Source organism: Triturus cristatus, chromosome 3_1 (assembly GCF_964204655.1).
Source record: "Triturus cristatus chromosome 3_1, aTriCri1.1, whole genome shotgun sequence".
Lineage (NCBI taxonomy): Eukaryota > Metazoa > Chordata > Amphibia > Caudata > Salamandridae > Triturus > Triturus cristatus.
This window is the reverse complement of record NC_140583.1, coordinates 346,293,989-346,316,623: the sequence shown is the minus strand read 5'-3', so window position 1 is coordinate 346,316,623 and position 22,635 is coordinate 346,293,989. Positions and strand designations below refer to the sequence as shown.

The 22,635-nt window shown below is 45.3% G+C and overlaps 1 protein-coding gene across 1 annotated transcript in view; it reads left to right on the top strand.

Annotated features, from left to right (window-relative positions):
* LOC146860237 (threonine--tRNA ligase 1, cytoplasmic-like) overlaps positions 1-22,635 on the top strand; it is a 177,998-nt gene that overhangs the window by 71,993 nt on the left and 83,370 nt on the right. The window contains exons 8-9 of the mRNA XM_085644066.1: positions 17,354-17,432; positions 18,284-18,430. Coding sequence (XP_085500192.1) covers positions 17,354-17,432; positions 18,284-18,430 — 226 coding nt within the window. The remainder of the gene's footprint in view (positions 1-17,353; positions 17,433-18,283; positions 18,431-22,635) is intronic.

Genomic DNA, 22,635 nt, shown 5'->3' with positions numbered 1-22,635 from the left:
CGCTAACACCATCGCCCCTCTCAAGAAAGCCTCCAAGCCCCATGCCAAGAAACCCAGCTGGTTCTCCGAGACTCCAGACGCACCTGCAGACGACAAAATTGTGGAGGAACTTCAAAACCATGAATGATCTCAACAACTTCAAAACAGCTACCACGGCCCACCACAAGCTCATCAGACTCTCCAGGAAGGAAACACTTCTGGACAGAATCTCCATCAACGTCCATAACAGCAAGGACCTATTCAGCATCATCAAAGAGTCCGCCCAACCCAACAGCGAGTCGACAGACATCACCCCCTCCCAGGACCTATGCGACAGACTCAGCACTTTCTTCCACCACAAAATCAAGACCATCTATGACAACTTTGACGTCAACAACCTCCACAAGGAATCCCCTCCCACTGCTCCCAACAGAACGCAACCGACAATCAACAGCTGGACCGTCCTCCGCATCAAAGACACTCTGAGGATAATGAAGACCACTCACTCTAGGGTCTCCATGGACCCATGCCCCCACCACATCTACTGAAAAGCCGCAGACGTCATCGCCCCCGAACTTCAACGAATCATCAACTGCTCCTTGAAGACAGGGTCCTTCCCTGACAACTGGAAACACGTTGAGATCAACCCTCTCCTGACAAAACCTACAGCGGACCCCACCGACCTCAAGAATTTCAGACTGATCTCCCTAATCCCTTATCTGGCCAAAGTCAACCGCCAACTCGCCGCCTTCATCGAAGAGAACAACAGCCTGGACCCCTCCCAATAAGGCTTCAGGAAGAACCACAGCACAGAAACCACACTCCTCGTAGCAACAGACAACATCCGTGCCCTCGACAAAGCAAAGACTGTGGCCCTCATCCTCCTTGACCTCTCCGCGGCCTTCGACACCGTCTCTCACCACTCCCTCGCCCGCAGACTCCATAACATGGGTATCCGGAACAAGGCCCTCAAATGGATCCTCTCTTTTCTCTCTGGCAGAATGCAACGAGTCAGACTCCTGCAATTCTGCTCAGAACCAACACCAACTACCTGCGGAGTCCCACAAGCATCCGCCATCAGCCCGACCCTGTTCAACATCTACATGGCCCACTCGCAGCCATCCCCAGATCCCACGGACTCAGCATCACATCATACGCAGATGACACCCAACTCATCCTCTCCCTATCCAACGAACCCAATCTCACCAAACGCAACTTTCAAGACGGAATGAAAGCTGTCGCCAGATGGATGAAGAGCATCTGCCTTCAACTCAACACAGATAAAACAGAGATACTCATCAGGGGGCCACACCCTGACACCTGGAACCACACCTGGTGGCTCCCTGCTCCCCGACCCCACGGACCATGCATGCAACCTAGTTATCATCCTGGACTCCGAACTCAGAATGGACCACCAGGTCAACTCCATCACCTCCTCCTGCTACCACACCCTCTGCCTACTCCGTAAGACCTTCAAGTAGATTACCCCCCCCCCCCTGAACACAGGAGCACGGTCACACACGCCCCCATCAGCAGCAGACTAGACTACGGCAACGCATTATATGCCGGGATCAATAAGAACCTCACCCGCAAACTCCAGAACGCCGCCGCCAGACTAGTCCTCAACCTACCACGGTACTGCCACATCAGGCAAACACCTACGGACCTTGCACTGGCTTCCCGTCGAGAGGAGGATCACCTTTAATCTTCTCATCCACGCACATAAGGTCCTCCACAACACCGGGCCCTCCAACCTGAACCACCACCTCGTGTTCCACGCTCCCCAGCGCTCTCGCCGCTCAGCACAACTCTCCTTCGCAACTGTACCTCAAATCAAGAAAAGCAGAAAAGGAGGGCACTCCTTCTCCCTCCTCGCGGCCAAGGCATGGAACTCCCTCCCTCTCCACCGCCGACAAACCGCATCGTTCCCCAATTCCTAAAGGACCTCAAGACCTGGCTCTTCGATGGAACTCAGTGACCCTACAGGTTCAGCGGAACCACCCCTACCCTCCCTCCCTCCTTCAGCACCTTGAGACCCGTTCCAGGTGAGTAGCCTGCGCTAATCAAACCTATGATTGACTGATTGATTGCAACAACCCGAAACAAATAGGAGGGCCTCCAAACCTTGCATCGTGTATGAATCACTATGTTGTTGCAGGGATTCTGCTTATGCACAGAACTATGCGCAGGAAACCAGGACCTCAGAGAATTGTGGTGTACCAGAAACTCCCCTCAGAACTAAGAACCCCTATCCGACTAGCTTAGTGTCACATTCGTTATCCGAGATTTAGCTCGGCGGTCCCAATGTATAGACAACCCAGAACAAGCGACTTAGATACTCTCAGGAGTGGTGGGAATCCGAAATACCCGTTGGTAGCTATATATCAGTCCACAACAGAATAACAAAGACACGGTAAAAGTTTAAAGAGTTTATTTCATAAACCTCGCGTCCTAAGATGCAGTACTTTGGCTAACACAAGCAGACAAATGGTTAGGATCAGCACCATCAGCATAGTTACGATACCATAGAAAATAAAAGGAGCAATCATAATAATGATGACCGTGGAACACAACCACCCTCCTTTCTCTAGCAACTAATAAGGTATTATTAGACTAATAGAAGGTCTCTTAGGTTTGCATGGGGGACCCCATACCTTATAGATCAGCTTAGTGGAATCACATCACAGGATCAGCTAGGCTCTCTCCTGCAACAGCTCTTCGTTTCGAATGTAATGGAAAACATGCTGCTCTGTAATATCAAAGGGATCGACTTTCAGGCATCTGCAGCTGTATGCATGTTATGGCTAAGAAGTAGTACGATCAACCTGAACACAACAACCTGCCCCGTCTAGTGACCCAGACTCGTTCCTTACACGATGTACAGACCAAGGTCACTGCTCGCTGTTAAGGATGTTAAACAACAGACGGTTCTCACGTGAAGCAAAGTCGAGCCAGCAGTTCTCGAATGAATAACATGTAACAACAGTGTCGCGTGCAAAAGCAGCAGCAAGCTGGCTTTCCAACAGCCATCGAGGTTATGCTAACTTAGCGTTGTACATAGGGCGTGGTTAACCCACACTACATCCCCCTTTGATCGGACTACTAACCACTAGGGGTGCACTTATCAAGAACGCAGAGTTCAAGTTAGAAAGAACGGAACCAAGGGCATGAACTATAAGTCCATATAAGGTAAGTGTAAGTTCAAAAAGAAAAAAATATAAAAACAGAAAAAAGATGTGTCAGGTGAAAAAAAACCATGAAAGAAATGGGGAAAAACGACACCGATCGATACATCAAGGGTCGATCAAGATAAAAAGTCAATCCATAAAAGTATAGGCACAATAAGTTGCAACAGCCTCCAAGAGGAAATCATTGGAGCGTTCCGCAAAAGTATCTGCCATTCAGTTTAACAAGGGAAAGGAACACACGTGTTCACTCACAATCGGAGCCTCCAGCACCACACAGGGACAACAGGAAGGTTCCTCGATATAACTTTGTTCCAGAAAGTCAATTGCAGCCTCTTCGATTGCCCAATTACCAAGGACTCCATGTGCCGCACCCAAGGCCATAAACCCAACACCAGAACATTCATACTCATGAGCCGTTAAGGGGCCCATCAGTTGACCAAAATCCAGTACAGGTGACGCCGAGGTTGAAAGGCACAAATCCAGAGCCCACTGGAATGGACAATCCAGGCAGTGAAAGATGGGTTGCACACAAGTAAAGAAGGGAAACCGGAAGGATAATCCATACGCGACACTTAAAGTCGCCAGAGGCAACGTGCCATAGTATTCAAGCATCCGGTTGAGCAGATGAAACAGCCGGGGCATGTTGTCTCTGTACGCAAGTTGCGCAGCCATTGCGTAGGACGCAAACCAGCAAAAGTATTCCAGCAATAAGGGCAAGAAGCAAAGAAAGACCTCCAAAGACGCTGTAAAAAATAGAATGAAAAAATGCGGGAATCACACCAAAAATAGTCTGAAAGGAGGTCACGAGGCCGGAGCCTACTAGTTTAAAAAAATGAACTATGCCGGTCGTAGACGAGTCATTAAAGATAGTCTGTATCAATGTTCCAAAATGGAAAGGGAGGTCAGTATTCAATAGCGCCTGCACCTCCGTGCGGGTGTTTGCCACGTGAAGAAGAAAGGTTTCACGGGATGAAGTTAAAGCGACCTCCCTTTGAGACAAAAGAGCCCTTATTCTGCTCATCTGGTTGAACTCTGCGCTCAAGGTTGGAATCGAAGGCCAGATAGAAACATCGAGCCGGCCATGCGGGGGCGGGAAAAGGACATTATTACAGCAAACTACACGCTGGGAAACCGTGACTATGTACGGAATGCCCTTTAGCATCCCACAGCAATTCTCATTATTTAAAAGCAAATAACTACCGTTAGCAAGCAGTGTGAATGAAGGGGTTATAACTGGTACAGGTACACCTTTCAAAACGCAAGCTAAATTAGGAGCGTGTACATTGAAAGCACCATGTAATTGTATATGTCTACACACCACAGAATGATCAGGAGCAGAAGTGCATTCCTCACCCTTTAGATAAACCTCTGTGCCCTCCCGCATGCATCTATATGTAAATGGGAGCGACCAAACTTCGTGCAGGAACGCACTACCAAGTTGTTCATACCTGCCAAGAGCATAATGTTTCATGCATGAACTAAACTTAAAAAGCGAAAAAGGTAAAGTGATAACGCCGTGGATAAGCCACGTGGCCGAATTTAACTCGGCAATAGGTTCTAATTTCTCAATTTGCAGTAATGAATAAGTGGCATCCTTCATAGACATAAACTGTTGCTTTGCAGTTAAATTAAAAGGGAGGAACAAAGAGGAAACATTCATGTAATCCCATGGGACTTTACCTGCCTTTAACGTTTGCAAAGTCCATGCAAATTGCATAACAGAACGCAACTGATTCTGGCCATGGTACAACACAGACAAATCATCCTGCACAATATCTACGACAGATGAAACAATATTATCTAAAGTGTAAATTCTAGAAGACAAGGTATTTATACTATTATCAATCACAGCCAACACTTTTTCCATATTGGCCTGGTCAATAGCACGTAATCTGGAGGCAGCCTCAATTTGCGACAATTTCCAAACTTCGTTGTAAATAGCATATACCCATCTTTTGGACCTGCCTTCTACAGGACCTTTAATAAAATCATTCAAATCAATTTTGTCGTCTAAACGTGACGAATGCAATTTAACAGACGCTAATGTGGAATGTTGCAGCCACGACTGGCATAATTTACCCACAGAGTAGGTAGTCACAGTGTGTGATGATTCAAAACAAGGATCTACCCTGACTTGAGTGTACCCAGGTGTCAGTGCTAAGAATCGACGTTGACAAGAATCTGAACCAGTTTGCCAAACCAACCAACCCTCCGGATTAAATGCCGAAACATTAAAGGTGGTGTTGGAAATAAGGGATGCAACTTAGTAAGGGAAAGATCAGTGTAATTAACCCAGCCGGGATAAGCACCCAGATCCGGGATCGTGGAGGAATTCATCCTTTTAGACGTAGACAAGCCAAAACAAGTCGTCTGAAAAATAGATGAATTCAAAAATAAAATATGGTTAGGGATAAGGCAGGCACGATGCAAAGCTTCTGTTCCCTGTACCTGCCACGGTTTAGTACCCCAAACCGATTTAAGATCGATAGTAGCCTTACATAGCTCATAGCCTCCGACCGCCAATTCGTCCATAAAGGACTTGGAATATAATAATTTGGTATGTGTCAACCTTACCTTTGAGGCGGTTTCAGGTGCCATTTTAAAATAAAATGAGGCTGGTTTTGACACACTAAAATCCGAAAAGTATGTGAACTTGTTCACTAACGTTGGAGAACTGCCCTGATGAGGGGCCGGACAATGTTCCCATTGTGTGTAATTAAAAAAATTTCGAAAGGTATTTGCTCTGTGTAGGAAATGTGTGCCATAATGTTGATAACAAAATTGTTCACCATAATTAGCAGAATTTAAATATAAATCTTCAGCATCAAATGCAGCATAATATTTCAGATCAGAAAATAGTGCTTCTATTGCGTGTACATCCCAATCATCAGATCTAATATTCTGTTTAACTACATCACCCATAGAAACACGAAATACATTAGGCACATTAATCACTTCTGTAGGTCCATGAATTTGAAATTTAACAGCATCCCAAGCGATCCCATCACGCACAGGCCAGGCAGTAATGTTCACAAAAGTCTGGTCCCTTTTCATAATGTGTGATGAGGAATGGGGGGCCAAAGTTCCAGCAATGGATTCAATCGAAGACCGCTCATTCAGGTAGTGTCCATTTATAATTTTAAAAAACACTACCACAAAGCCAATTGTCATGAACAAAAAAATACATATTAGCACCAGCCAGATGTAAGTCCATGGTGCCACCAAAAAATGTCTCTTGAACCAGGCAAAAAATATAGCAATTTTGGAAGGGGCAGTGGAAGTCATTGAATCAGTCTCAAAGGAAGAACGGGACTGGTTAATCGCTGTTGAATGTAATAGAGGCAACGGGACATTTGCAGGATAAGCATACTCGGGATCATCAGACAAACCACCATCAACAGGTGGTATTAGAGGGGAAGCAACAGCATGCATCTCAACGGCAACCTCAGGCATGATGGTCGAGGGCGGCATCACAACAGAATTTCGCAGAATGGTAGGGCAAGAAACTGAAGGTGTCATACTATGAAGTATCGGCCATTCGCTGTAGCTTGACATTGTCAATCGAGATGTACCTGTTTTCCTTGCGACCAGGAAGTGGTGGTAAAATGACTGTACGTGTACCCTGGACTCCAAGCACCGGGACTGATGCACGATAAGAGGGGCCAAACTCTTTCTTGTTTTCCACCTTATCACGGACCAGATCACCAACTCGAGGTAGCCAGCCGACTACCGGAATCTGGAGCTCAGCTTTGCATGTAGAGGGTACGTGTTCCTTCACCAGAGTGTCTCTTGCTTCTTGTAGATCCTGCAATACAGCACAGTGATCATCTAGGTCAAAAGGCGCGGCAGCCGCCGCCATGTCTAGACGTCTCAAGGTCTGGAACAAACATTCTTACTCCAAAGAGCATCATGTATGGGGTCCGCCCACCCAGAGACCTTCTAGGGAGATTATTAAGTGCACGTTGCACGTCATACAAGTGGGTCAGCCAGCTTCGGCCTGTACCTAATACCCTTGCTGTCAAAGATTGCTTTAGGTCACGGTTCATTCGCTCCACAACACTATTGCCCTCAGGCCGGTATGGAGACGAAAATTTGACTTGGACCCCCAAACTTCTCATGGCTTCTTTGTAAGCCCTAGAGGCAAACGCAGGGCCCTGGTCAGAATGAAGGGTACCACATGCAAAACTCCCAATAAAGACACGCAAATCCTTGATGACCGTCCGGGCATCAGTACTCCTTTGCGGCCACACCCACAGAAAACGTGTGCACGAATCCACTGCAACCAAGATGTACTTGTACGCAGTATCGGAGGAAAAAGGACCGCAGTGATCTAAATAAACACACGCAAGTGGTTGATTAGATATAAACAGCTGCGTTTGTGGTGGACGCGCGACAGCAGAAGGTTTAATCTGCTGGCAAATGTCACATAAAAGGACATAAGCTCGCGTTTGTTTGTACAAACCGTACCACCAGTAACGTTGCTGTAAAAGATACAGTCGCTGAAACGCCGGCATGCGCAGACGCAACACCTTCGTGGGCAGCTGTAATCAGAGATGGTCTGCAGTCCGCGTTGGGAATCAATCTGTCACCAACGTCGTTAATCCTCACTAATGGGACGTTAGCAGGACTTAAACGATAATGGTAGCGGGAAGGGAATCCTTTCGGAAAACCCGTCCCTGTCTCGAACGCAGCAATAGCTGCCAAGATGTCGTCATCAATCCTAGTTTTGGATCTTGTAACTGCTGCTACTAAATATGTCGCCACTGCGGTTTTTGCTGCCTCGTCAGCCAAACTGTTACCGACAGCATGGACACCAACACGCTGGTGACCAAGAGTGTGAATTACATTCACGAGGGGCAGGCCTTCTTTAAGTTCTGCCACTCGAACCCAAAGCGTTTTGTGCTTTACTGTGATACCTTTCGAATCACGAAAGTCATTCTGACGCCAAAAGTGTAAATTCTCGTTGTATGATTGAACACAATAAAACGAGTCACTCACTATAAGAGTGGTGACCCGAGGATCAGCAAACTCCAGTGCAAGCACCAGAGCTTTCAGCTCTGCCAACTGCACGGTACAATCACCCAATGACTGCGTATGCACGACATCAGACTGGAACTCACCGTTCACGAAAAAGTACCTACAACAATTGCGCAGGCCGCTGAATAGGCGTGCTTTGATCCAGTTGCGGGTTGCGCAGATCCATCAGTGTATATGACACAATGGTACTCCTCGAGCGAGCGCAAAGTCAGAGGAGCCGGATGAACAAATTCATACTCCAAGAACTCCTGTGTCTGTAATGCCGCGTCAAAGATATATGTGACGTCAGGCGAAGTCAAGGATGTTGCCCATTGTATCCACCTTGGATGCAATGCCTTAGAATTAGGTACACTGGCTTTAGTAACCGCCTCAAGGGCAGGGTACGGTGTTACCACCAGCATGTGCTTTCCTTGTGATAGCGCTCGCTCTTTCAAGATCGCCATCTGAACTGCTGTCAGTACTTTCTCGACAGCGGAGAAGCGCAGTTCAGCCGAAGTGTACAGATGAGATTTGTATGCAATGGGGACTGTGTCGCCCTCATTGAACGTCAAGTAGGTGAAACTCACTGCACCTGGTACGATTCTAATGACCAGGTTAGTGTGGTTATCACGAGTTTGTAAAAACTTCGAAGCTAGAAGATCAGACTGCAATGATTGCAATGCAGCCGAATGCTCAGGCAGCCAGCAAGATTTGGTAAAAGTAGGTTGTACCAGGGCATAAAGCAACTTGATACGCTGGGCATAATCAGGAATGTAGGTACGACCGAAATTCAGAAAACCCAGCAAAGATTGTAATTTCTTCAGTGTCGAAGGAGTACGGAGGCGTGCGCATTTCTCAAGGAATTGCGGAGCCAAGCCTCGACCCTCATTATTGAGTTCGTACCCCAAGAACAACACTGTGAACTCGGCAATGTGGGACTTAGCAAAGTTGAACTTGTAGCCATAGTCAGCAAACATAGTTATTATGTTATCCACACGAGCAAGGTGTGGAAGCAACTCGTCGTCCGTTAGGTAGATGTCATCTACATACGAATATGCTTCGGGTCAATCCTCTCCAAAAGTGAGACCACACGAGCAGCAAAGACCCCGGGGCTGTTTTTATAGCCCATTGGGAGCCTTTTGAACCATTTTTGTTTGCCACCCGAGGTAAACGCCGTCCACTCATAGCTATGAGGAGACAGGTTGTGGCTATAAAAGCCATTGGAGATGTCAAGAGTAGTTTTAAAACGTTTTCTCACAAGACTATCGACGAGAGCCGAACTGTGTGTATACTGTACCGCACATGTCCGGCAGTGTGAATTTAAGTGCCGGTAATCCAAAACTAGGCGGTACGATCCGTCAGGCTGCGTCACAGTGAATAAAGGATTATTTATGAGTGACACACGTTTCAATTACTCCCTGATATTCCAATTGCTCAAGGATGGACGCGACGTGAGATCGGGCTTCGCGAAGCATGGGGTATTGGGGTTGTGGCTGGGGTTCAGACCGCAACGGAATCTTATGATTGGGAGAAAATTTGTCCCAGCCAACCTGAGTACGGTACAACGCAGGCGCGAGCACCTGCGCCCACTCCCCGGCTAACCTGTTAGAATGTTCCAGTGGCACAGTGTGCCTAAAGGAAGGGAGGATTACTACCTCCCCTCCAGGAGCCTCCAACACGAAAGCCAGGGGCCAATCTGCCTCCGCCAAAAGTATATCATAGGTGGAGGTTAGATGATCCCAAAATACCACTTTAATTTTACGTTGTATGTCACCCTCAATTAAAAGGGTAATTTTAAACATTCTTTCAGGGGGAGCTACGCGAGAATCAGCAGTTTCAACACTTACAAAGGTATCAGTTGCTATCGCCGCCAGAAACGGACGCAGCGCTTGTCGCACTACTGTAACTTCCGCCGCGCTGTCTAGCAGCGTTAGCGCCCATGTCTGGTTCAGAAGCTGTGTCCGTACCATCTGAGGCATATCTCGCAGTTAGAGCAGCAACTTTCTTCTTTTGAAACGGGGGGGCTCTGACGTGCAGACTCGTCCTGTTTGCCTTTACCGTCAGTCTGACGGGGCTGCTCACGACCTTGAGCACCCTTTCCCTTTCCACGATCTCCGCCACCGGATTGATAAGCCGATGTTTCCTGTGACGAACGAGGAGAGCGTTGTTCAGGAACCTGAAATCTATCAGGTGACTTTATATTAGAACGATCGCGCAAATCATAAGTGCGTTCACTTTGTGTCTGCACCGGTGATGCAGAACGAGACCTCCCGTTTTTCTTGCTGGTTCCCCTGTTTCTTAGCTCGCCAACTTTGCTTCGGAAAGTTGGGCTTTTCGTCTTTTGTAGACAAACTCACTTTAGGCTGCTGTACTGCAGTCGGAATGAACACGGTGGGTTTCACACCCAAGGCGCTACGACCCACCATTCTGTAGGCTTTCGCTATAATTTTTGCGAATTCCTTTGGCCTGTCGCCCGGATCCACAAGTGCCAACATATTGCACACCTGGAACTGCATGGCATCTCCTTCGAGGTTGCCCATAACCATGGGACAAACCACATCGAAGCTATCGACATGCCTCAATCCCAACTCAATTGCTGCCTCGGCACCATGATTGTCTTGGACCTTCTTGATGACCGAGGGCAGTACAGACATAGACGGAGTGCCGTAGCACTTCGCATAGGTCGCTGCAAAGACCTTGCCCCAATTGTCACAGTCGACAATATCCGGGACTAGGTCCTTAGGTAATGTTATAGTGAGGATTCTGTGTTCATCCACAGGAGAAGTATTGGGAAACACGGCTTCAAATTGATCAAATTTTTCAGCAAGCCAATAAGGGAATTCATCCCTATTTTGGGGGCGCTTGCCGACAACCGAATTAACCATAACTGGACTTATGACCGTCGCATGATGGTCAGTCATGTGTCCCGCAACCGCAGGTGCCCCCACCTGCACATTGCGAGACACGTACTGCACTAACGCCCTATGGACCGTAATCAGGGCAGTGTGTAGCACACGTAACTCCGCCACCGCCACAGTCATGTAGCGGGGATGGGGTGTATAACCGGCTAGCACCGGCCATGTGGCCCCTGCAATTGACAACGGGCCCATTCTCACCGGCGCTACCACATGGGGAAGGGCGCCATTAAACCAAATAGTATGCTGCCAGGCACTAAGGGGAATTTCAAGTGTCCGATAAGGGGCATAGGCAGCAGGCATCGCGGTGTGAGTATATTTGTGGAACAAATTGTCGTTTGCATCCACTTTTTCAAACGTCACCCAAGAGTAAAAAACTCATACGGGAACGCCGCATCAGCGCCTACTACTAAAATAACAGCCAAGCCATCCTCTGGGACCCCATAGACCCTCAAATGTGCGGTCAGGGGAACCCTACTATGCGCGGCAACATTGACCGCCATCGGGACACTTTCAAGAACAACGAAAAGCTATACTGTAGCACTGGGGTTCAGAAAAAGAAAACCTTTTTAATTATCAAGCTTGAAAGAACCTTTAGTCGAAACCTAGGTAGGTTAAGCCGTCACTCACGTTATCCGGAAACCAGAGTGAGGGCGTTGTGGACTAATAAAAGCACTACTAAGGCGTTTCAGATCAAAAGACCAAACGTTAGGTGCGCCATGTTGCAGGGATTCTGCTTATGCACAGAACTATGCGCAGAAAACCAGGACCTCAGAGAATTGTGGTGTACCAGAAACTCCCCTCAGAACTAAGAACCCCTATCCGACTAGCTTAGTGTCACATTCGTTATCCGAGATTTAGCTCGGCGGTCCCAATGTATAGACAACCCAGAACAAGCGACTTAGATACTCTCAGGAGTGGTGGGAATCCGAAATACCCGTTGGTAGCTATACATCAGTCCACAACAGAATAACAAAGACACGGTAAAAGTTTAAAGAGTTTATTTTATAAACCTCGCGTCCTAAGATGCAGTACTTTGGCTAACACAAGCAGACAAATGGTTAGGATCAGCACCATCAGCATAGTTACAATACCATAGAGAATAAAAGGAGCAATCATAATAATGATGACCGTGGAACACAACCACCCTCCTTTCTCTAGCAACTAATAAGGTAATATTAGACTAATAGAAGGTCTCTTAGGCTTGCATGGGGGACCCCATACCTTATAGATCAGCTTAGTGGAATCACATCACAGGATCAGCTAGGCTCTCTCCTGCAACAGCTCTTCGTTTCGAATGTAATGGAAAACATGCTGCTCTGTAATATCAAAGGGCTCGTCTCTCAGGCATCGGCAGCTGTATGCATGTTATGGCTAAGAAGTAGTACGATCAACCTGAACACAATAACCTGCCCCGTCTAGTGACCCAGACTCGTTCCTTACACGGTGTACAGACCAAGGTCACTGCTCGCTGTTAAGGATGTTAAACAACAGACGGTTCTCACGTGAAGCAAAGTCGAGCCAGCAGTTCTCGAATGAATAACATGTAACAACAGTGTCGCGTGCAAAAGCAGCAGCAAGCTGGCTTTCCAACAGCCATCGAGGTTATGCTGACTTAGCGTTGTACATAGGGCGTGGTTAACCCACACTACAATGTAAATTATGAAGCCTGACCGTCCAGAAAGAGGTTTAAGCCTTCAAGCTGAAACTTGGCTAACCCCTCACTCCCTCCCCGACGTACTCGTGGCTCTTCCTGCAGAATATTATATTCTGACGGCCAACCGTACACCTGGGAAGGCCGGAGGTGGAGTAGCAGCTATAATCTTGAAATCCCTTCAGGTCAGGCAACTGCCTTCTTTGATCCTTCCGGACACTGAGAACTTGGTGATTAATCTCGACACTGAAAGTGGGTCCCTCATTCTGGTCCTGATTTACCGACCCCCCCAATACATGGCCAAATATCCATCCATTCTGGCAGAGCAGCTGGCTTCATATGTAGTCAGCTACTCTAAAATCATCCTTATTGGGGACCTAAATTACTGGCTTGATAGCATAGGCACAGATACTCAAGCTGCTGAATTGATAGATTTGCTAACAGACCTGAATCTAAATCAGCACATCCATGTACCCACTCACCAGAAAGGTCACAGCTTGGACCAGATATGGACGCATAATCTATCTTTATCCAATCCAGTCATCAGCCCATGTATCTGGTCGGATCATTTCATCATCTATTTCACACTAGAAGTAGGCGGAAATGTCAAACCCAAGCCATGCAAGAGCAAAGAATTCCGCAAATGGAAATCTATGGACCTTCCGGGATTTATTGACATTTTAAACAAAACCGTACCACCACCGTACGATGATCTGGACACTAGCGAGAGAGCGCTGTCTAACTGGTTACTTAACGCAGCTGACCTCTCAGCCCCCTTAGTACGGGTCCCTAATGTTAGAGGAAATGAAGCACACAAATGGTTCTCCCAAGAACTGAAAGATCTTAAACTGGGAGTTCGACAGAAGGAACGGAAATGGAGACAAAGCTACTCCCCTCAAGCCAGGACAGTGTACTGTTCCGCAAGAAAGGAGTTCCAAAAAATCTTGCTCCAACATAAATCTGACTATTTTTCTCAAAAAATTTTAAATTCCTCAAATAAAACTAAAGATATTTTTAACATAGTCAACGAGCTCTGTGACGATGATAGGACAGCCCCATCAATAGCCCCTACCCAGAAGTTGTGTGACTCTCTGAATGATTTTTTCAGAGAGAAAATTGTAAATATAAAACGCAACATTGCTAGCTCTCCTAAATCGTCTCCTTTAGATGATATTTTTAATAACCCCACTACATTAGACACCCTTCCTGCTATAGATGCTAAAACTTTTTCAACTCTCCTGGCACGGGTTAAGTCTGGATCACCCGATGACATCTGCCCACCCCACATTTTTACAGAGATTGGGCACTCTATCCCTCACGGGATCCTCTCTCTGCTTAACGACTCACTTAACCAGGGAAAGGTACCGGCAGGATTTAAGCATGCTCTATTGATTCCCCTGATCAAAAAACCCAGTCTTGATCCTCACGATCCATCTAATTACCGCCCGATATCCCTGCTGCCATTCCTATCAAAAATCCTGGAGGCACACGTTGCTAGCTGTCTTTCTAGCTTCGTTGAAACCACTGGATATCTGGAGCATAACCAAGCTGGGTTTCGACCAGGGCATTCAACCGAGATGGTGACACTGGCGGTCCAGAATGTACTAAGAAGCAATGCAGATAGGGACATTCACCAAGCATTGGTACTTCTCGACCTATCGGCCGCATTCGACACGGTCGACCACACCATCTTGGTCGACCGTGTCGAAGAGGCTGGCCTGAGAGGCTCGGCACTTAGATGGCTGAAGTCATTTATCTCGGAGCGTACCCAGGCAGTGAGATTGGGAACTTTTACAGCGCCCAAAATCAAAAATGAATGTGGAGTCCCCCAAGGCTCGTCCCTGTCCCCACTTTTGTTTAATTTGTACTTACGACCCTTGTTATTTTCATTAAAAAAGTTTAGCGCCTTAATTTTTAACTATGCAGATGATCTGCAACTGATCTTCTGTCTGGACTCCCCTGGCGCTGCCACCGAATTTCGGGAGGTCATGGTTCACATTCAGAGATGGATGGGCCTAAATCATCTGAAACTCAACCCAGGCAAAACTGAACTGATTTTGCCTGGGAAGAGTGAACTGCATTGGGGACCACACTTCTGGCCTCCAGAAATGGGAGATCCTCCAGCTAAATCCCAAACAGTTAAGAGCTTAGGTATCACTTTTAATGAAGATCTTTCGCTCAAAAGCCAGGTAGGGACTGTGGTATCTGCAAGTTTCTTCCAACTTTGCAAGATTAAGAAGATCGCCCACCTTTTAACCCACCCTGCTCTGATTCAGGTCATCATTGCTCTTGTGCTGTCCCGTTTGGATTATTCCAATAGTTTATATCTGGGCCTACCGGCGGGGCAGCTCAAGAGACTCCAACTGGTTCAGAACCAAGCGGCCAGGTTGATCTGTAAAATTCCTAAGTGGCAGTCTATTAGACCTGGACTGGCCAGTCTCCACTGGCTGCCTGTAGCGCAGAGAGCAGCATTTAAAGCGGGATGCATTATCTTCAGGGCTCTACAAGGTAAGGGCCCTGGATTCATTAGCTGCCTGCTGGTCAGGTACACTCCCTCCCGTGCTCTCCGTTCTGGCCAAAAGAATTTGTTAGTCGTGCCCCGGATCAGGAAACAACGCCAGGGAGGAGGATCTTTCCACTTCCTGGCTTCCTCCCTGTGGAACTCCTTGCCACTGCCACTAAGACTCCACGAAGATCTGTTAGCCTTTAGACAGGCTTTTAAGACTTGGCTCTTTAAGCAAGCTTATCCTTAGTTAAATTTTCTTTCTTTCTGTCACATGTTATGTTTGCTAGTCTTCCACAGCGCCATGAAGCCTACGGGCGTACGTGCGCTTAATAAATTTAATTTAACATAACATAACATAACAAAAGTGGTAATGAAAGCGAGAGAGAGGATGGAGTGGAGGGGTGCGCACACCAGTACAATACAACTAACACCAACTGGTGTAATGGCCACATTTGATTTAGGCTAAAGTATAGCTATCTCATTATGAAAGTGGTTAAGACTGTGATATATGTGACTGTGGGTAGTGGCAATGCAAGAGGCACTAAATCCCCAATAGCAGTATTTGAAATTGATGCTCTGTCATCGAACTATGTTTGGCACTAGTCCCATTAACAGCCTGTAAGTGTGCCTGGTGTCCCTGTGAGCAGTAGTAAAGCCGTAGTACAGACTGTCAATCAGTCAGGGAATTGTAAGCACGCTACTCACCCGTGAGGGTCTCAAAGCGCTGGGGGTGGGGTGGGGGGGGTGGTGCGCAGATCTTGTTAGCCGAAGAGCCAAGTCTTGAGGGTCTTCCTGAAGGGGCTCAGGAAGGGGGCGCGTCTGATGTCTGCTGGTAGCTCGTTCCAGGTCTTGGCTGCAATGTGAGAGAAGGAACTTCCGCCTCCTCTGGCTCTGTGGATGCGCTGGGTTTCGGTCAGTGCAAGGTTGGAAGATCGGAGGTTTCTTTTGGGTAGGTGGAAGTTGATTCTGTTGTTGAGGTATTTGGGTTCGTTGTGTAGGCATTTGCAGGTGTGAGTGAGGATTTTGAAAGTGACTCTTTTCTCCATGGGGAGCCAGTGGAGACTTTGTAGGTGTTGGCTGATGTGTTTGTGTCGGGGGATGCCGAGGACGAGTCTGGCGGCGGTGTTCTGTATTGTCTGGAGTTTGCGGAGTAGGGATTTGTTGATGCCAGCGTAGATTGCGTTTCCATAGTCCAGTCTGCTGGTGATGAATGCGTGGGTGACTGTCTTCCTTGACTCAGGGGGATCCACTTGAAGGTCTTGCGGAAGATGCGGAGGGTGTTGAAGCAGCTGGAGGTGACGGCATTGACCTGTCGGTTCATGGTGAGTGATGAGTCGAGTACGATGCCGAGGTTCTTGGCGTGGTCTGAGGAGGTAGTTGGGCTTCTGAGGGCGGTCGGCCACCAGGTGCTGTCCAATGCAGAAGGGGTGGTACCGAGGACGAGGACTTCTGTCTTCTCGGCGTTGAGCTTCAGGCAGCTGTTGGTCATCCAGGCCTCGACGTCTTGCATTTCTATCTGGAAGTTAAGTTTGGCAGTGGTGGGGTCTTTGGTGAGGGAGAGGATGAGCTGGGTGTCGGCGTAGGATACGATGTTGAGGCCGTGTTGTCGGACGATGGCTGCGAGGGGGGACATGTAGACGTTGAAGAGGGTGGGGCTCAAGGATGAACCCTGTAGGACTCCGCAGGTGATTTTCGTGGGGTCAGAGAGGAAGGGTGGGAGTCAATAAATGACATATGAGCAGTCTAAATGCCAGGCAAGCTCTAAACATCCATCTTGGAAAAATTGCCTGTGTTTTCATGAAACAAAAGGAAAGTTTAGATGTATTTAAAGGATAATCTATTTGTTCCTGGAAAGGCCCTCTCCTGATCAATGACCTAACACTGACATCGAAATATTGCAACAAAGGGCAGTCTGCAACCACTAATTCCTTATTTCTGTTTTAATAGAAGGTTTCAAGGTGCACCACAGTGTTACAGGCTGTTTTTTCAGTCTATACAGTATTTGTAATTCAGCCTAAACTAACATTAGTCTTGATTTTAATGGATTTGGTTGTCTTTTACTTTTATACATATTTTTTTGTGTTTTATGTTGTAGGTGTGGTCCTTTGATTGACCTTTGCAGAGGTCCCCATGTGAGACACACTGGAAAAATCAAAGCTTTCAAAATATATAAGGTAAAAATATTTATTCAGTTATAAATTACAGATGTTCAGATTTGCTTCAAGCATTAAATTAGGCTTTTTTTGTCAAAAGGCAGTGCAAAGCTCAAAAGGTATGGTTCCTAGTACCAGCTTCCAGTCTGTCAATTGAGCAAGGTAATGGTGAAGTTGTGTGTTTTTTAAACGTTTGAGTTTCCGTTTAAGCATTTTCTGAATCTAAAAAGGAGAATTGTTGTTTTTTAAAGCTTCTTTAAATTATGTGGTCAGGCAATGAATGTATATCTGTATAATTGGATTATATATGCAATTGACCCAATGATTAAAATGTAAATTACTTCAAATGTGTCCAACCATTTTCCAAATGGTTTTTATGCTGCTCAAAGTTGAAAGATCCAAGGTTCACACAAGGCCTGCGTCCCTTCCACGGGGTCACAGAAGTACTAGTGATGGAGGAACTTTTGACACCTCTCCGCATCCTAAGTATCATTAAGGATTGGGCAGATGGGTTAACGCGTTTTCGACTGTCGCCAGAAACTTGCCCATTCTATGCTGCAGTTCGTGCATTTGCGTTTCGTCAGCAGCAGTTAATTGATGTGATAATTGTCTATAAATAGTTGTCATATCCATTCCTCAGTATAATGTGATAAGACGTGAAGAGATACACCTGTCTGCCTGTACATTGTTTTTACTGGTCTGCTTTTTAAAATTGACATTTTATTTCATTGCTAGTCAAGCATTTATGATTAATGTTGTGTTGGCATTTTATTCATAGGGGACAGTTTTTATAGACTTCTGGCATAGCTGAGTGACAGCATGGATTGTATTTGAATTTAAAAGCTGTGTCTATAATATGTTTTTAATATTAGAATTCTTCTACATACTGGGAGGGAAAGGCTGACATGGAGACTCTTCAGAGAATCTATGGAATATCCTTTCCTGATACAAAGATGATGAAGGAATGGGAAAAATTTCAGGAAGAAGCAAGAAACCGGGATCACCGGAAAATTGGAAGGGTTAGTATATTCAGTGCTGTTAAAAAATGTTGTTGTTTTCTTGAGAGACCATAGTCCATATTTAGAATGTTAATCAAAGCTAAATATTCACTGCTGCAAAGAGTACCTTCTGAGAATGTAAATGGTAAAACAAATCATACTTTTCTACAGGTTGGTACTTAGATGGCTAAAGTAATAATCTTAGCACTGCACACAATAGACGAAGCTGGTACATGTGTGTTTTGCATGTCAGTGTGCAGAGTCAGAAGGCTAGTATTCAGTAAATTCCAAATGAAACATTGCACATGAAAAAGAGGCTCTTTTGTAGACGTTTCCAGTGGTGTTGTTACCTTCTTGACTAGGGCAATCTGGCATGGACAATTGGTAGAAACAACAAATGAAGACCCTTTTCTACTGCTGGGTCTCGGGGAAGTGGATAGAGGAGCTCTTCATGAAGTCAATTTATTCTCGTTTTCTCAATAAAGAATTTGAGTGTCACACTGCTACCCAAATTACAAAAGTCTTTGTATCTCACATTTTTTCCGGCACAATCCTTATATTTTTTACTGTGTCATTTTATGGCACAGTCCTTACATTACTATTGACGGTGTAATTCTATCAGAAAAACTTTCTCATAAAGTCTCCTCCTGCAATTTCACTGTTATTAGAAAACGTTTCATACCTGAGATTACCTCCGGAGTGGGCAGCATCTATAAATACCGTTTCTAAAGTGCATCTACAACAAAAAAGAAAATGCATCATACTGCATCATGAAGCATTAACAGTTATCATAGGAACAAATACATCCTTAAAATAAGCAGGGTAATTTGAATCCTTACTAACACTTCCAAAATCTTCTCTACTCTAAAATGTGTTTGTAGGATTCTGGGCTCATTATTCTTGACAAGGATCAGGTTCTCTACCAAACCTGTAACCAGTTTGAAAGGTGAATATGTGCTGACAGAGGTTTTTGAATGTCAGACTGCTCACAATTAGAAAGACAGTTCCACATATGAATAGGGCGTTCACACTTTTATTGGATCTCCAACTTGAGCTGGACTCTCCAAAGACATTCACTCTACTTAGTTTACCAAGAGTACTTTAAGTATATCATCCATTAAATTATTATTGCCACATCCAGATTTCGCCATCTTTTAATACAGCCCACATCTGGACTATTTTGTCATTTAAAGCTATTGAAATCCACAAGCCATTAGTACATGGCCAGATTAGTCCTGTAAAGGTAAATCCAATTCCTAATGGATAATATACATCAAAGTTGGCAAACGAGAGTACACAGTAACATGTAGATTCATCTGTTTTACACCCACTGGATTTTGATGTACCCCTAAACCCCACATCCCTACTTAACTTGTTCTAGCATCCTAATTGGGCCATTTTGCACATCCTTGACTTTGGTTTCTTAAGATTTGTACTCACTGGAAGCATTGTAAGTAACATATACAGTAACCATTATTTTTAATCATTTCCGTATGCTTGAGATCAGAACTGCGTCATGTTGAATTAACTGCTCATAATTGGAGAGTCATATGTACCATGAATAAGGTGCAACTACAAAATGTTAGTAAACAAATTAAACAGGAAGGTTACCAGTATGCACTGACACTTCTAAAGAGTAAAGACTTAATACTCTTCCTATTTTAAGCCATTGGGTTTCTATGTACACATTGTATCCATGAAATTAAATGTGATCATAACCACACAGTGTCCTTTGGTACCATATAAAATGCAGCTTCAGATCCATACTGAATATACATCTACGATTTTGCTTTAACATATGCTCCACCACTGCATCCTTCTTAAAACCATTCTCTTCCTACCCATCTCTGAAGCTTGGAATGAGTGATACAGCCTTTTATCTTTCTTGTGGTATTAAAATGGGAGTTGGGCGTTTTATCGGGTCTGATCATTTTGCTTTTCTTTTTATTTTTTTATAAACTAATAGAGATTAACCCTTCAAACGAACAAAGGAAACTGGGTTCAAATAACCGAAAGAAAAACTATTGTGCCCCTTGTGCTGCTCCAATCAATCTTGTGAAACACCCCTATTTTTCTTCTATTATCCCATTCATGCATACATACTCAAAATACATAAAACCTGTTTTTTGCAAAAGATGTCTCCTCCTTTATTAAAAACTTTTCCTTTTATATTCATGTAACACTGAATCACAATAATTGAAATTTATATACAGTGCCACAGATCTGATGTCAATATTCCAAATAAATATTTCTCCCTTTTCGTAATAATTGAAATGACTGATTCCATGCTTACCTTCAGCATCATGCCTTTTTTCCAATATAATGTTTTTTTTTTTTTGTTTAACAAGTTTTGTTGTTTAACATTTAGATACATACATCATGCTGTATAAGACGTAGACCGTTTAGCACTAAGGTGCTGATTCAAATAAAAGTTTCACCATCCAGTGGTCAAAAACCTTCCAGTTATAGAACCATAATTAGTACAATGTGAAGAGGCCTCCACTTTCTGTGGTAGGGATAGAGTAGTAGCAGAGGGAATAGTGGGGCAACCTTCTACGGTTAGGTGTATGCTCAGTGGGCTTGAGTCCAGTGTGGGGTGAATCAGAGGTGCACGTAGGGGTGTATGTGTTGCTACATGTCAATGAAGTTCCCATATGTTGAATTTCTCCAGCTTATTGTTTATCTGGTATATATGTTATGTTCCTATGTCGCTGTGTCGTACATTGTTTGGTGCCATGAGTGTAAAGTTAAGGGGATCTCTAAAGCCTGAGGAGATAGAGTTTGGCTACTGCCAGCTCTTTGTTGAACCATCATTTGTATTGGTGGGTAACCTCTGGGTAGTGGCGTCCTGGAGAAGTGCCGTCTGACCAGTCCATTGTTTACGAATCCCTAAGTTGGTACATATTGCCGGCCAGAAATCTTCTCAGTACATGGCATTGGTGGGGCATTCACACAAAACGTTCACAATGTTGCTGCCAGGGTTGGATCACCTCCAGCACACTGCCACCATCATTACTCCCATGTCTTGTAAGCGTTTCAGGGACCTATGCCACATTTGTAAGCATTTTTTAATAAGTTCGCTTCAGGTGTGACTCCCTCAGTGTCTTATCGTGTCCCGCCAAAAGTTCTTCCCCGTCCTAAAGGGTATTCCCTAGGTGGAGTCTTGAAGACCACCATTCTTTCACTTGTCGATAGACCAAGATTGAGTGCACTTGTTTAGTGAATATGTTGTAGATCCCTGCTACCACCCTCTTGAAAGTGACCCACATTCGCAAATAATGAAGCAAGGTGGAGTCAGGTAAGGTCAATAATATGTTTTCAAGTAATGCCGTCAGGTATTGATGTAGTCTCCAAAAGTCCCAGAAGCTTGTCTGTTCCAGTTGATACTCAGCATTTGCCATCGTTTTCAGTCTGCCTGCTGTGAGCTTATTGTCTAAGACTCAGAATCTTTTGTCGCTCAGTCTTGTCCAGTTAGGTTCTATCCCTCCAATGCGGACTGAGCCGGTTCCATAGATTGAAGCTTCTTTGTGCATTGTGGAACTTTCCCATAGTAATGAATGCTCCACGTGGGAGGGACATGGTCCTCCCCAACTAGTTTGGCTAGTTTCAGACATGGTTTCCTCCTTGTTCATATGTCGTTTTTTGAGAGTATAGTGAAGTTGTGTAGGGTCTGTGTCGGGAGACGAAGAATACTATGTTAAAGACGAAATTCAGGTGGGGTATGACATTCATTTTAAGGATGGGACTTCGGCCTACATCGAAAAGCTGAGAGAGATCTGTCAAATGATATCTGGCTTTTTGGAGGCTAACAATGGGTTCAGGTTATCTTCCATCATTTTACTGAGTCTAGGAGTGACATTTATTCCCAAATATTTAAGGCAAATACGCTTCCTAGTGAAGGATGGGCTGAAATTGCTGCTACGGTCGTGTATCGTGTGAAATTAAAGGAGTCTCATTTATCCCAGTTGATTCTCTATCCAGAAAACTGGGCAAAGTGAAATGGTTTTGGATAAAGAAGGAATGAGACAGTCCAATATAATGTTAAAGAGATTGGTCATAAGTGGTATCCAGAGCTCAGTAAAAAGTGATACATTAACACCAAGAGCCTCGATTATAGGGCGCACTACTCTGGTCTGGCCGGCAGTGCACCTTTAAGAGGGTGCACCGGGCGCAGAGTGGGCCAGTACACCCTATCCCAATGAATATGCTGCCCCCAGCGCAGTCCA